Source organism: Salvia hispanica, chromosome 1 (assembly GCF_029641045.1).
Source record: "Salvia hispanica isolate PSC_SH4W2 chromosome 1, Shi_PSC_v1, whole genome shotgun sequence".
Taxonomy (NCBI): Eukaryota; Viridiplantae; Streptophyta; class Magnoliopsida; order Lamiales; family Lamiaceae; genus Salvia; species Salvia hispanica.
This window is the reverse complement of record NC_142692.1, coordinates 11,093,291-11,107,988: the sequence shown is the minus strand read 5'-3', so window position 1 is coordinate 11,107,988 and position 14,698 is coordinate 11,093,291. Positions and strand designations below refer to the sequence as shown.

Genomic DNA, 14,698 nt, shown 5'->3' with positions numbered 1-14,698 from the left:
CTTGAAACTGCAATAAACATTATTTAGCTTAACGAAAGAATGATTCGGAAAATAACATCTCAGAAAATTAAATATCTCTACTGCCTATTATTATTAACCCGTTACAATTTGGAATATCCAGCTCACTCTGCACAACTTCATATTTCGAATTTCAAATTTCAAAATACCAAATAAATATCTAGCCGCAGTCACTCTCTCTCTCATATAAACCCCTCGTCACAATCCACCCTCACATTTTTAATTTCCTTTATCTCTCTCCTTTCTTCTCCGTCAAAAAAAAAGAAGAAAAGATGCGTGAAATCCTCCACATACAGGGCGGCCAATGCGGTAATCAGATCGGCTCTAAGTTTTGGGAGGTGGTGTGCGCGGAGCACGGCATCGACGCCACCGGCCGATACCAGGGCGACTCCGATCTACAGCTTGAGAGGGTTAATGTCTACTACAACGAAGCCAGTGGCGGCAGATTCGTGCCCCGGGCCGTGCTCATGGACCTCGAGCCCGGGACCATGGACAGCCTCCGCTCCAGCACCTACGGCCAGATCTTCAGGCCCGATAATTTTGTCTTCGGCCAGTCCGGCGCTGGGAACAACTGGGCCAAAGGCCATTACACGGAGGGCGCTGAGTTGATCGATTCCGTTCTCGATGTTGTAAGGAAAGAAGCGGAGAACTGCGATTGTTTGCAAGGTATAACCGTCTCGACGCTCAATTTTGGTTATTCGATCTGGTTGTACATCTCATCTCGTGTTTGATTAATTGTTCGTCTAATTTGCTTTTGAAAACCATCTTCTGAAATTCCAGATCCCCTTTCCAATTTTATTGCAATCTTTTGCGCTCCACATGTTTGTTGCTTTGCCTATTTAAATGAATACGAGAAAATGTCCAGATCTCAACGAATTCAACCTCTCTGTTTGCTGTGTTATTTATAAAATTAGGTCATATTTCTGAAGATTGTTGTTGAGGCTACTAAATCGATAAATATAGATTCGTAATTGTGATAACATATACTAGCATCTATCATTTTCTGACAACAACGTTATATAACGATGCAGGATTTCAAGTGTGCCACTCATTGGGAGGTGGAACAGGATCTGGTATGGGCACTCTGTTGATTTCAAAAATCAGGGAGGAGTATCCAGACAGGATGATGCTCACCTTCTCTGTTTTCCCATCTCCTAAAGTGTCTGATACTGTTGTCGAGCCTTACAATGCGACACTGTCCGTTCATCAGCTCGTGGAGAATGCAGATGAGTGCATGGTTCTCGACAACGAGGCTCTATATGACATATGCTTCAGGACGCTTAAGCTCACAACACCTAGCTGTAAGCTCCTCCTATCCAAGAAGATTAATCTATAATTGTCGTTTTGCACTAATCATATACTGCTGTGTCGGCTCCCTTTGTTGATTGATGTTTTCTTTGTTTGCAGTTGGTGATCTTAATCATCTTATCTCTGCAACCATGTCTGGTGTCACGTGTTGTTTACGGTTTCCTGGTCAGCTTAACTCTGATCTTCGTAAACTTGCTGTGAATCTCATCCCGTTCCCACGCCTTCATTTCTTCATGTTGGGATTTGCCCCACTCACCTCACGCGGATCCCAGCAGTACCGGGCACTATCAGTTCCCGAGCTCACTCAGCAAATGTGGGACTCGAAGAACATGATGTGTGCTGCTGACCCGCGCCACGGCCGCTATCTGACTGCCTCAGCCATCTTCCGAGGGAAGATGAGCACGAAGGAAGTGGACGAACAGATGCTGAACGTGCAGAACAAGAATTCATCCTACTTCGTTGAGTGGATTCCCAACAATGTGAAATCAACCGTCTGTGACATACCCCCAACAGGGCTGAAGATGGCCTCGACCTTTGTTGGTAACTCGACGTCCATCCAGGAGATGTTCCGGAGGGTGAGCGAGCAGTTCACAGCCATGTTCCGGAGGAAGGCTTTCTTGCACTGGTACACTGGTGAGGGGATGGACGAGATGGAGTTCACGGAGGCGGAGAGCAACATGAATGATCTGGTGGCGGAGTACCAACAGTATCAGGACGCGACGGCTGACGAGGAGGGTGAGTACGAGGATGAAGAAGAAGAAGAGTACCAGGAATGATTGGGAAGAAACGTTTGGCTGTTTTGTTTTAGGATTTAGTTGTTGTCGACTGGTTGTGATCTCAACTTCCAGCTGCAACGGCAAAGTGAAAAAACAGGGTTTAACGAAAATCACAAATGCATATGTTGCATCTTTTGAATTCGTTTCTGCAATTTATGGAGGGTTATATTTCTTCCATGTTTAATCCTAATGATTTGAAAACTCAAGATTTCTTTCTTTTTGTTGTAACTTTTGTTTTAATCGAGTAAAGTTTAAATTGCGGATTGGTTTTTCTTCCTTAATTCATAGCTCAAGCTTAACTTTACCAAAATACTCCATCCGTTTCATAAAAATATGCACTCTTTCCTTTTTAATCCGTCATATAAGAATATGCACTTTTTAATTTTGAAAAGTTTTTTTTCTTTAATAAGGTGTGACTAATTTTTCACTGATAATACTTTTATTACTTTTTCTCGCTACCTCTCTCTTACTTTACCAATTTTATATTAAAATCTGTGTCGAACCCAAAGTTCATATTCTTTATGAACGTAGTACGTTGTAATTTAATGTGCTTGCATTACAAATGTCTTGCCATTTAGGCAAAATACTTTATTATTATTATTATTATTATTACATTATTATTATTATTATTATTATTATTATTATTATTATTATTATAAATCGCCGTAAAATTGGTACTCCTTCCGTTTCTTAAAACTAGTGTAAAATTGGTACTCCGTTCGTTTCCTAAAACTATAAGTTCTTTTCTTTTTAAAAAATGGATCTTATAATCCATTAATATTAATTTCACTACTTTTTCTTTTCCTCTTTCGTACTCTGCTAATTTTAACTCTTCTTAATTCTGGCTATTTTATTAATTTTGCATTAAATGCTATTTGCAAAATTCTTACTTTTAAGAAATGGATGGAGTTTTTAATATTTTCTCGATTATTTTTATAGAGTGAACTTTCAAAATGTACGGGATAGTAGTAAACTTATGAACTATCCACTCACGCGTTCAAAACATTGAATATTTAATTATAGAGAGATAAAGTTGAATATTTAATCTTAGAGAGAAAAATAAATGGTTGGCGGATATTAACTGGAATTTTTTTTTTCAAGTGATAGAATTAAACATATCATCTTATGTGTGACAAACTAAAAATAAAAGTTTGTCATCTTAATTAGCATGGATGAAGTATAAAATTAATGTATAAAAATAGAACTCATTTATCAATAACTTTTTTGACCCACTTTCCTTGCAATTTTTTAAACACGTGCTGGTTCAACACATATTGGCTGACAGATGAGTAAATTTAATTATTTAAATAACCAATTCCCTGCAAATTCAAAAGAGAAGTATCAATTCTCAGTAATAACTTTGAATAGATTACCGGCTTGAAGATACCTAAAACCACATAAAAACAAAGAGGCCATCAGATTGCCGGTCTAACCGAATGAGTCTCCAAACATACTTCCAAAACACTGATGACATTTCCAACTGTCAAATTTCTTGGTTTGTTCCTACCTATGCAAGATAAATCCTGCCGTTTGACTTGAACACAACAACAGAATAGGTTGTAGTGATGGAGCCATCAGGGCGGGGACGACGTGTGGTGCTCGTCCCATACCCTTTCCAAGGCCACCTCACTCCCATGCTTCAGCTCGGCGCCCTTCTCCACTGTCGTGGCTTCTCAATCACCCTCGCCCACACTCGCTTTAACTCTCCCAATTCCTCCCACTATCCACACTTCCATTTCCTTCCTCTTTCAGATGACCTTGATGGCGTTGACACCTCCTTCCACAATCTGCTAAATGTCATGGCCGCCATGAACGCCAACTGCCAGCCCTCGTTTCAGGAACACATGGTGCACATGCTCGAAACAGAGGATGTAGCCTGCGTCATATATGATAACATCTTGACGTTCGTTGACGTCGTCGCAACTAGCCTCAACCTTCCCACCATCCTTCTCAGGACTACTGCCGCCGCCTACATGCACTCCCACCTTGTCCTCTTCCACCTCATTGCACACAAACGTCTTCCTTTGCCAGGTATATCATCGATGCACACCTGAACTCCACATTCGTTGATTAGTATTACGTTCACTTATATACTGAATGCACATCTGCACTGATGTATTGCTTGCACATTTTCTAATTCTCTGTATGTAGAGTCCGAGGTGGAGCTTCCGGTTCCGAATCTGCATCCACTTAGGTTCAAAGATCTCCCTGTCCAGGCCACACAGAAACTCCCAGAACCAGTACGGCAATTCCTACTGAGCTACATGAACATAAGATCATCTGCAGCTGTGATTTGGAACACTATTGAAACACTGGACCAATGGCCGCTGCAGCAGCTCCAGCAACAATGGCCGGTCCCCTTCTTCACCATAGGCCCACTCCACAAAATGGCACCACCTCTGCCTACTAGTCTCATGGAGGAGGACGCATTCTGCCTCTCGTGGCTCGACAAACGACCTCCTGATTCCGTCATCTATGTCAGCTTAGGCAGCATGGCCACCATCAACCAAGAGGAGTTGCGTCAGATGGCACGCGGCCTGGCCAAGAGCGGCCACCCGTTTCTGTGGGTGGTGCGTCCCTCTCTCTTGAACGGATCCTCGGATTCGATCAAGTCCTTGCCTGCAGATTTCAAGGACTTGGTTCCGGAGAGGGGGCTGGTGGTGGGCTGGGCCCCCCAGAGGAAGGTTCTAGAGCACCCTGCCGTGGGGGGCTTCTTCAGTCATTGTGGCTGGAACTCCACTCTGGAAAGCCTCTGCGGGGGCGTCCCCATGATTTGTAGGCCGTGCTTCGCGGACCAGATGGTGAACGCGAGGTACCTCACCCACGTGTGGAGGGTCGGGGTGGAGCTGGAGAGTGTTGGGGAGAAGAGCGTTGAGGGGGCCGTCAGGACTCTTATGGGCAGCGACTGCGGGAGGGGGATGAGGGAGAGAGCGGTGGGGATGAAACTTGAGATCGAGCGCTCCATGGGACGAGGGGGCTCGTCTTCGGAGTCGCTCCATCACTTGGTCAAGTTTGTTGCCTCTTTGTAAGATGGCTGAGACCTCTCTTCAACTCTTGTTTTCAATTTTTGATTCTGTTAAATAAATTCCATGTTGAATTTTGTTGCATAATGTAATAAATCTTTTTAATGAACAAGACACATTCATCATGTTCCAATTAATAAATACAGTACTTATTACTTGCTGATTTTGATGCACACATTTCAAGATTTCATCACAGTCGAACCAAAAGCAGCCAATTCTTCATCATAAATATTAAGATCACAATTACATTGATTATTTTCAAACAGCAATCATACAAATTAATACATTATCAAACCAAAATCAGCTACTTTCACTTTGGGGCTGATAATGATGTAATAAACTCAACCAAGTCATCCAATGCTCTACAAGAAGAGCCATCTTTAACCGTAGAGAGGTGAAGCTTATGCTTTATCTCTGCAGCTCTCAGCCTCATATCCTTCCCTTGCTCCTCCACCATCAGCACCCTCACAGCCTCCTCGATGCTCTTCCTATCAGCCTTATTCCCTATCTCCACACCAACTTCCCACACATGGACCAAGAACCTTGCATTGATCCTTTGGTCCCCAAAGAAAGGCATGCATATCATTGCAACTCCTTGGCTCATGCTCTCAAGAGTCGAGTTCCACCCACAATGGCTTAAGAACCCGCCAACCGCTGGGTGAGCCAGAACCTCTTTCTGAGGTGCCCACTTCACAATCATCCCGCGTTCTTGGATCACTTCCCTCAGCCCTTGGGGCAGACACTCGATCCACTCTGATCCAGCAACGGAGGAGGGGCGAATGGCCCACAAGAAGGGCTGCCCACTGTTGGCAATTCCCATTGCCGTCTCAACTAGTACTTCACTACTCAATGTGGCTACACTGCCCAAGCTCACGTAGAGCACGGATTTGAGGCCTTGTTTGTCGAGCCAGGCTATGCAGCCAGGATCTTCTTGCAGTAGGCTAGTTTGCATTGATGATGATGAAGCCATTTTGTGAAGAGGGCCTATTGGAAAGAAAGGCACTTGATATTGGTGCTGAAGGGAAAAGTCATCTAGAATTTCCACACTGTTACATATTACTGCTACAGCAGATTTTATATCACTGAAACTCTTCACAAAATCTATTAATACTTGTGACATCTTGGACAAGACTGAAAGAGGCAGATCCTTGAACCTGATTGCTGGATGAAGCTCTGGCACTGGCTCCTCAAGCTGAGACTCTGCCAGCAATTTGCTTGTTAGATCATACATAACACAGTATGCTTACACAATACATACATAGAGAGAGACAATTCAAAACCTGGTAAGGGGATGATCATCTTTTCATGGAGTGACAGAAGGGCGAGATAGGATTGCATATAAACAGCAGTTGTAGGGCGAAAGAAGATGGCAGGAAGCTTCAAACAATGAGCCAGGGTGTCCACAAAGTGCAAAAGGGAGTCATAAATGATGCAAGAAACTTGGCCTTGCTGTTCCACTATGCATTTTTGAAGTGGTTCCATGCAGTTTGTGTTGATGGCTGCTATCATGTCCAGCAGATTGGCAGAAGGGGAGCAGACACCATCTTTCAATGGGATGAAGGTGAAATCCGGGTGGAGTTGGGGATCGGGAGAGTTGAACTCGGTGTGTGCAACAATGACCGAGAATCCCCTTAAATGGAGAACACTTGCTAGTTGAAGCATCGGTGTTAGGTGCCCCTGGAGAGGGAGGGGCACGAGCATTACTCGCACCTTTCTTGTTCCGAATTGCTCCATTGGAACTTGGAGATATGGTGATAGTGTAGCAGTATTTACTTAACCAAAGAGACTTCGGTGAATCTTATGAGAACAAACAAGATCTATTTGTCTTGACTGTGGTTTCAGCATCATCTGCCGAATGTCGAGCAATTAATACGCACAATACTTTGTGGGGTATTTGATTTGCTAGAAAATTCAATAGCTAGCAATATCTATACATGTGACATTTAAAAATGTACTCCTCTTTTAGAAATTAGAGATACTAGCGGCAATTTAATTTGAATTTCTTGATATACTAATAGGAATAATAATGATTAGAATTATTGTTATTATATGCACTAAGATAAGACTCCATTATATAGTGGGTTTGAGGTCATGCATGAAGGATTTTGGTTTGGTATATAGTACAATCAGGAGCCTTGACTACAAATGTACAATGTGAATTTCTGGGTTACTTGTTAGGGTTTTTGGACTACTACTGCTCATGCTAAAACACATTAATTAATGATCTAAATATCAAAAAGTGAATATCAAAATATAGTATCTCGGTAAACAGTTAAAGTCCTATCTCGGTAAATATAGTATGAATATCAAAATTGGCTGATCGTATAAATATATTAAGTAGGAGTACAATAAAAAAAATTGAACAATCTATAAAAAGTCAAATTTCATATAGTATGAATATCAAAATCCATAAACAGAAAAAGAATGCTTCACCTTTCTAATGTTGTACTGTGAAATGAATCAGAAAAAACCCCACCCATGATATCAAATCACAATTCAAACACAGTTTCATCTCTGGAATTTTCTAACAAATTTTGACAACCAAACCCACGCGAATCCTTGGAAATCGAAGAATGATCTATTCGAGAATCAGAGCTTCGCTAGCTCGCTCCTCCCGTTGCAGGGTACGTGATTGATTTTTCATTTTCATTTCCGTTTCCATTTCCTTTTTTGTTTCTTCACATTTTGCTATGATATTTCCCCCTATTATCTAGCATGATTTTTTTTGTTTGCAGAATGTGTTTAATGGAGCTAGTAATGAGAAGCCCTTCACTTTGAACACAGAGGGTCTGAATGGACAGTTTCTGAGAGGTTATTTAGCTGCTGCTGGAGCTAATAAACTACCCATTTTTAGGGCTTCTTTGTCAGATTTCAAATACATCACTGGAAATCCGAGAATTTATCGATTTTTCTGTAGCAAACCGCCCAAGAAGAAGAGTAAGCGACACAGTTTTTTTCTCAAATGACGCTGTAGTTCGAGCTCATTTGTTCCCTTCATGTTTTCGCAGATTACGAGAATTTTTATCCCAATGGCAAGAAGGAGATTCCGAAGAAGAGTGAGCAGAAGTCAGGGTCCAAAGGTTCGTTTAAGTAGTCAGTAATTCAAAATAATGGAAGAAATTTTTTGACATAATAGGTTCGACATTTGTCCTGTGTCAACTAAAGTATTGCTGTACATGTTTCTTTATTGGGTTCTCTGATTAAACTCATTCTTCTTTGAGGAAGGGAATAAATCTGGGGATGATGGCAACACTAAGCTTAAGTTCGATCCAGCAGACTTAAGTACGGAAAATATGATCATTATTTCAATGGTGATTTCGTTGACATTGGCAATATTAGCTAAGCCGAGTGAAGGGATACAGGTATACAATCAGCTTATTTGCTTGTTAATGCAATTTTACTTGTTCTTATGAAATTGAGAATAGCAAGACCAGTTTTGAAACTGGTATTTAAGTTTCAACATTTTGATTCTTCAAAGAGGCACATTCATATGCATCCACCCTAATTAAATCATAATTTTGGAAATAATAAATCTTAATTAGATCCTTATTAGCCCTTATTTCACACCTACTTAATAAATTAATTATAATCACTAATCCGGTGGTACGCATGGGTGCATGCAAGTTTAGCGTTCTTCAGATAGGTTGTCCGTCCTTATCAGTATGCCACCCCTGGATACGATATTTGAAATTCTATAAATCCGATGCTAATTATGATTACACTTATGATCATATTAAAATAAATTTAAAATTATTTTTTTTAGTTACCCCTCAACAATATCTAAATACAATTATTGTACCATATGCTTTATTTGAGCCAATGTTTTTTTTACTATGTACTAATAGCAATATACATAAGTGAAAAGAAGAACAATCTCTGTTGAATGCTTTTTTTGGCTATCATCCATTTGTGCTTTCTCTAAAAAATCAAATTAAGTTCCCTAGAAATATGTGTCTGTTCTCTATGTTTCACATTAGATCTTGATTGCTTAAGTGCAATAGGATTGGTTTGGTTTGGTTTTGAGTGTCTGGTTGATCAAGTTCTGAATCTTCTGATATCATAATTCTCGAACATCATGCAAATTGTTGATCTTTCTGGCAGAATAGAATGATGTTACTTTTCCTCTTTTCATTGACAATTTCTAGACAACTTGTTTGGAGGAAGAGTTTCTTGATCTTATGAAGTCCTATTATTCTCAATGCTAATGTACTGCATATTATCTAATGTTATCATGTTATACTAAACAATAATTACTCTAACCTACCTAATGTAGGTTTTGTTAGACATGTTTAAGAGTTTTTGTGTACAATTTTAAAGATTTTTTTCAACGTTTTTATCCCCTTCATTAGATCTTGATTACTTAAGTGCAATAGGATTGGTTTGGTTTGGTTTTGAGTGTCTGGTTGATCAAGTTCTGAATCTTCTGATATCATAATTCCTGAATATCATGCAAATTGTTTATCTTTCAGGCAGAATAGAATCGTGTTACTTTTGTTTTTACTTTAGCTCTTTTCATTGACAATTTCCAGACAACTTGTTTGGAGGAAGAGTTTCTTGATCTTATGAAGTCCTATTATTCTCAATGCTAATGTACTGCGTATTATCTAATGTTATCATGTTATACTAAACAAGAATTACTCTTTAAGCTACCTAATGTAGGTTTTGTTAGACATGTTTCAGAGTTTTTTTTGTACAATTTTTAATATTTTTTCAACGTTTTTATCCCCTTCATTTGGCGGGTTACTCTAGTTTTTAAGGTGGACCCTTGAAAAATCTTGGTAGATATTCTTTCTTGGTTCTTCCCCTCCTCCAAGTGCAAGTTGTTAGTTGTTTTCACTATAGGCAAAAACTTTGCCTGGTAGGAGTACTATTGTTCATAAATTTCTTAAGTCCTTACTATCACCCAAGTTTAACATAAATTGCATTAAGAAGGAAAAGTTCTGATTGACAATATTTGCATCTATATTTATCAATTTCTCACAGAATTCATATAACACAGGGACTCGTGCCAAAAAATCTTTTTACCATATCTCCAATTACTCTGCTTTTAGGTGAATTGACAAAATATATTTCTTCAACGATACATGTTTCCTAATTATGTTCCTCAACCAGTCTAGTACTTTTGGTTGCAGTCTGTCATGCAAATTTAGGTGACCTACTTTTAGGGGTTGTATCATAAAAGTTAGTATTTTCTTTTCTTATTTTTTTGTCTTTTTGGTTCAATGATGTGGGATTTTGCCAGTATCTTAATGGATTAACTTATCATTCATTGGATTATCAACTTGCAGATTAGTTTTCAAGAGTTCAAAAATAAGCTTCTTGAACCAGGTTTGGTCGATCATATTGTTATTGCAAATAAATCTGTCGCCAAAGTTTGTGTAAGAAGCTCAACGCAGAATCATACCATTCATGATTCAACTGAAGGATCTGAGGGTAGTACTCCGATTAGGACCTCACCTCCAATAGCAAAACCAAGTAACTATAAGTACCGCTTCAACATTGGAAGTGTTGAAACATTTGAAGAAAAATTGGACGAAGCCCAAGAAGCATTGGGCATAGATCCACATGATTATGTACCCGTGACTTATGTTTCTGAAGAGGACCACTTTCTAGACTTGTTAATGTCCCCGACCATCACATTTTTGGTTTTGGTAATACTTTCTTTGAGACGAAAAATGCAAGGTGGATTCGGAGTAGGTGGTGGCGGAAAGGGTGGTCGGGGAATATTTAACATTGGAAAAGCTCACTTTACAAAGATGGATAAGAATGCAAAAAATAAGGTTTGACCTTAAGTTTTGTTGATAAGAATGGTCTGCTTGCTTTTCATTTGCTATCCCATTTTCATTTCAAAAAGCCAGTAAACACTATGGTTCTGAGTCTTTTAACTTTCTCTTTTCTGTATTCCAGATATTCTTCAAGGATGTTGCGGGTTGTGATGAAGCAAAGCAAGAGATTATGGAGTTTGTTCACTTCCTAAAGAACCCAAAGAAGTACGAGGAACTGGGGGCTAAAATCCCTAAAGGAGCTCTATTGGTTGGACCTCCCGGGACAGGTAAAACACTCCTAGCAAAAGCAACAGCTGGTGAATCTGGCGTGCCTTTTCTGTCTATATCTGGTTCTGATTTCATGGAGATGTTTGTGGGAGTTGGGCCCTCGAGGGTTAGAAGTTTGTTCCAGGAGGCAAGACGGTGCGCACCTAGTATCATATTCATAGATGAAATTGATGCAATTGGTAGGGCAAGGGGACGTGGGAGGTCTTCTGGTTCCCATAGTGAGCGTGAAAACACTCTTAACCAGTTACTTGTGGAAATGGATGGATTTTCAACAACATCTGGAGTCGTTGTTCTTGCTGGCACTAATAGACCAGATATCTTAGACAATGCCTTGTTGAGGCCTGGTCGGTTTGATCGCCAAATTAGCATAGACAAACCTGATGTCAAGGGCCGGGAGAAAATATTCCAGATCTATCTGAAGAAGATTAAACTTGATAATGATCCCGCTTTCTTCTCTAAGAGACTAGCTACCCTCACTCCTGGATTCGCAGGTGCAGATATTGCTAATGTTTGCAATGAAGCTGCTCTAATTGCTGCTAGATCTGATGAACCAAAGGTGAAAATGGAACACTTTGATTCAGCCATAGACAGAATAGTTGGTGGTCTTGAGAAGAAAAACATGGTAAGTTGGAAATTGCTGATATCGACTTGATGTTTTCGTCCTGTTCCATGATAATAGAAAATAGGACGATCATAACTTACATGCCTTTTCTGTTCCTTGAACAGGTCGTAAGTAAAATTGAACGGCGGACTGTGGCCTACCATGAATCAGGTCACGCTGTGGTTGGCTGGTTTCTAGAACATGCAGAACCTCTGTTGAAAGTAACAATTATTCCTCGTGGCGTTGCTGCACTTGGCTTTGCACAATATATACCTAACGAGAATCTTCTGGCGACGGAAGAGCAGCTTTTTGATCTAACTTGCATGGCTCTTGGTGGACGTGCGGCAGAACAGGTTAGCCACTTGTATGCTCGGGAGATTTGTTATTCTATGTTACTGTAAGTTTATCTAAGGTGCAACTGTTCCTCGTCTGGCGGTAGGTGCTGCTGGGGAAAATATCGACGGGAGCACAGAATGATTTGGAGAGAGTGACGAAGATGACTTATGATCAAGTGGCAGTGTATGGTTTCAGCAAGAAAGTTGGTCTTCTCTCTTTCCCTAATAGAGGTGATGGATTTGGGATGACCAAACCATATAGCAGCAAAACAGCTAATCTCATAGACACTGAAGTCCGGGAAATGGTTGCAAAGGCATACAACCGAACGCTTCAATTGATCGAGGAACATAAGGAGCAGGTTGCCAAGGTTGCCGAGCTATTGCTTGAGAAGGAGACTCTTCACCAGGATGACATGGTGTGTGTGCTCGGTGAGAGGCCCTTCCAACCAGCTGAGAGGTCAAACCACGACAGGTACGAGGATGGGGTCCTAGCCGAAGATGGGAAGAGGGAGGAGCAGTGTACGGAAGGAGGCGACGGGAAGAAGGAGCCGAGTACAGGAGGAGGCCACGGTGGAGCTGCGCCTGAGGCTGTCCCGAGGTAGTATTTTGATGATCACAAATAGGTAGGTAGAATGGAAATAATAGGAATACAATGGACGTAGGAAAGGATTGGTTATAGGAGAAAGAATTGTTGGTCTCTTTGCTTAAAAAATTCATGAACTGATTCTTTCAAGTTTTATGGTCGGTAGCTATAAATAAAATGCAGCCATTTATTTTGCGCGACTAAGTTCTCATTTTATAGTTTTAACATTTATTAGTTAAAATACAAATATTGATGAGCGTGGTGTGGATGTGTTAGAGCTGTTAGATAAAAACATAAATAAACTTTAGGCATAAAATTAATTTCCGATCTAAAATAATAAAATATTGACAAAAAATTGAATATATAAATTAACCGCTTATGATCTAGTCAACCGACTTATTAGTACGCTATTCTAGCATGTTAGCATCAAAGTGTTAATGGATTGCAAAATCAAAACAAATAAAGTAATTTAGTATACTACAATTTATAAACAGATTTTAAAGTGAGTATGAAAAATCAAAATTGACGAAAGATTGAGAATTTAGAGGCATATACTCATACATTTTAAGTGAAAATATAATTTTAAAGTTTAAATTGTCCAATAATTTAACCTACCAAACACTTTTAGTTTTAACATATACTATACTATTTAATCTTAGAGTGAACTATAAAATAAGAATCTGGATGATGCACTTCGAACATCTCAGATGTCTTAGTTCAAAAAGTATCTCTAGAGGGATCTAAATTTAGGGGTCACATTTCAAATGTATTTTTTTTTTACTATTTCCAATCATTTTTTGCTCTGTTTTACATTTATATCACTTGAAAGCATTTCAATTTTTTCATTGAACCACAAGTGCTTAAGACATTTTTTTTAAACACCAGACGATGGAGGGTTCGTGGGTCCCTCATCCCTATATATTAGAAATCGGGTTGATATAGTGCTTGGCCACGTCCAAAAGTGACATGCCTGGAAGAGCTAACAATACAAGGACAGCGCCCAAAAGAGACGAGCCTGGAAGGGGGGTGAGAGTAGAAAGCGGTCCGAAACCAAGTGGTGGACCACAACCTACTCTCCCAAACAGGTGGGTTGCAGATTTTTCTAGAATTATCTTTCTCACAAACTCCTAGCTCTGGGGACTCCAGCAGACACCGAGGTCACGGAGGCCTCCTTAGCCGGAGTCAATTTGTACACATCGTAGGTTAGGAACAACAAGACGTTCCAACCTTACCATCGCCCGAATGAGGTTGGGGCATGTGGTTTCATCCAATATCTCTTCGCTGGTTGAAGTGATTCCCCGTTTTGCCAATTCTCCAGCCGATTTGTTGCCTTCACGGTGGATGAAAGAGAACCACAGGTTGAGCCCTCTACTCATAGTTCTAATCCTGGCCACTTTGTGTCTAGTGGCCGCCGGTCCCAACTCTCCTCCTTGAAGAAGTGTCACTGTTTGGGCCGAATCCATTTCAATCCAGATGCTGGGATTATGCTGTCGTGCTATGCTGATCCCACGAGCCGCCACTTGTAAGTCCGCATCAAGGTGGGAGAAGGCTCGGAGGGGGAGTGTGAAGGCTGTGATCATTCTTCCGTTAGTACCTCTGATTAGGCCCCCGCCCGCCGCCTGTTCGATGAAGTGATGTAAACTCCTTTGATGTTAAGCTTAACCCAAGGCATCTCCGGTGGTCTCCATTTGATAATGATGGGGCTGGGGGGAACTCGTCTGTCTTCTACTCGCGCTCTCCGAAGGGATTTGAGGTTGCATCCTCTCCAGTTTTTGTCCCCAAGGATGCGCTTGGTGATGAGTTTTTGAATATGCATTTGCACCTGCCAAATAACGTTACGCCCTTGGAATTGCGTTGCGTTATGTCTACAGTTGTTTCTCTCGGACCACAAAAACCGGGTGATGAGGCATGGCATGATCCGCGAGAGGTGTGTCTTTGCCGTTTGCCGCATTCTCTTGCCCCACTTTTCGAGTCTAGATGGAATAGAGTCAGTTTGTCGGA

At 40.6% G+C, this 14,698-nt stretch overlaps 4 protein-coding genes across 4 annotated transcripts; 3 read left to right on the top strand and 1 right to left on the bottom strand.

The window, feature by feature from the left end:
* Nucleotides 1-227: 227 nt before the first annotated feature.
* LOC125223430 (tubulin beta-2 chain-like) lies at nt 228-2,383 on the top strand. Its single transcript, XM_048126575.2, has 3 exons — nt 228-684; nt 1,050-1,319; nt 1,426-2,383. Exons 1-3 carry the CDS (start codon nt 291-293, stop codon nt 2,100-2,102), a joined length of 1,341 nt encoding a protein of 446 aa, XP_047982532.1. The 5' UTR covers nt 228-290; the 3' UTR covers nt 2,103-2,383.
* A 1,167-nt stretch (nt 2,384-3,550) lies between these two features.
* Nucleotides 3,551-5,202, top strand: LOC125223429 (UDP-glucose iridoid glucosyltransferase-like). Its single transcript, XM_048126574.2, has 2 exons — nt 3,551-4,133; nt 4,254-5,202. The coding sequence occupies exons 1-2, from the start codon at nt 3,668-3,670 to the stop codon at nt 5,129-5,131; spliced, it is 1,344 nt and encodes a 447-aa protein (XP_047982531.1). The 5' UTR covers nt 3,551-3,667; the 3' UTR covers nt 5,132-5,202.
* A 120-nt stretch (nt 5,203-5,322) lies between these two features.
* LOC125223428 (UDP-glucose iridoid glucosyltransferase-like) lies at nt 5,323-7,008 on the bottom strand. Its single transcript, XM_048126573.2, has 2 exons — nt 6,406-7,008; nt 5,323-6,325 (listed from the first exon to the last, which is right to left on the bottom strand). Exons 1-2 carry the CDS (start codon nt 6,857-6,859, stop codon nt 5,436-5,438), a joined length of 1,344 nt encoding a protein of 447 aa, XP_047982530.1. The 5' UTR covers nt 6,860-7,008; the 3' UTR covers nt 5,323-5,435.
* A 516-nt stretch (nt 7,009-7,524) lies between these two features.
* Nucleotides 7,525-12,897, top strand: LOC125223426 (ATP-dependent zinc metalloprotease FTSH 8, mitochondrial-like). The gene is made up of 8 exons (XM_048126570.2): nt 7,525-7,749; nt 7,861-8,062; nt 8,134-8,205; nt 8,351-8,487; nt 10,414-10,905; nt 11,033-11,800; nt 11,905-12,132; nt 12,219-12,897. The coding sequence occupies exons 1-8, from the start codon at nt 7,699-7,701 to the stop codon at nt 12,714-12,716; spliced, it is 2,448 nt and encodes an 815-aa protein (XP_047982527.1). The 5' UTR covers nt 7,525-7,698; the 3' UTR covers nt 12,717-12,897.
* Nucleotides 12,898-14,698: the final 1,801 nt, after the last annotated feature.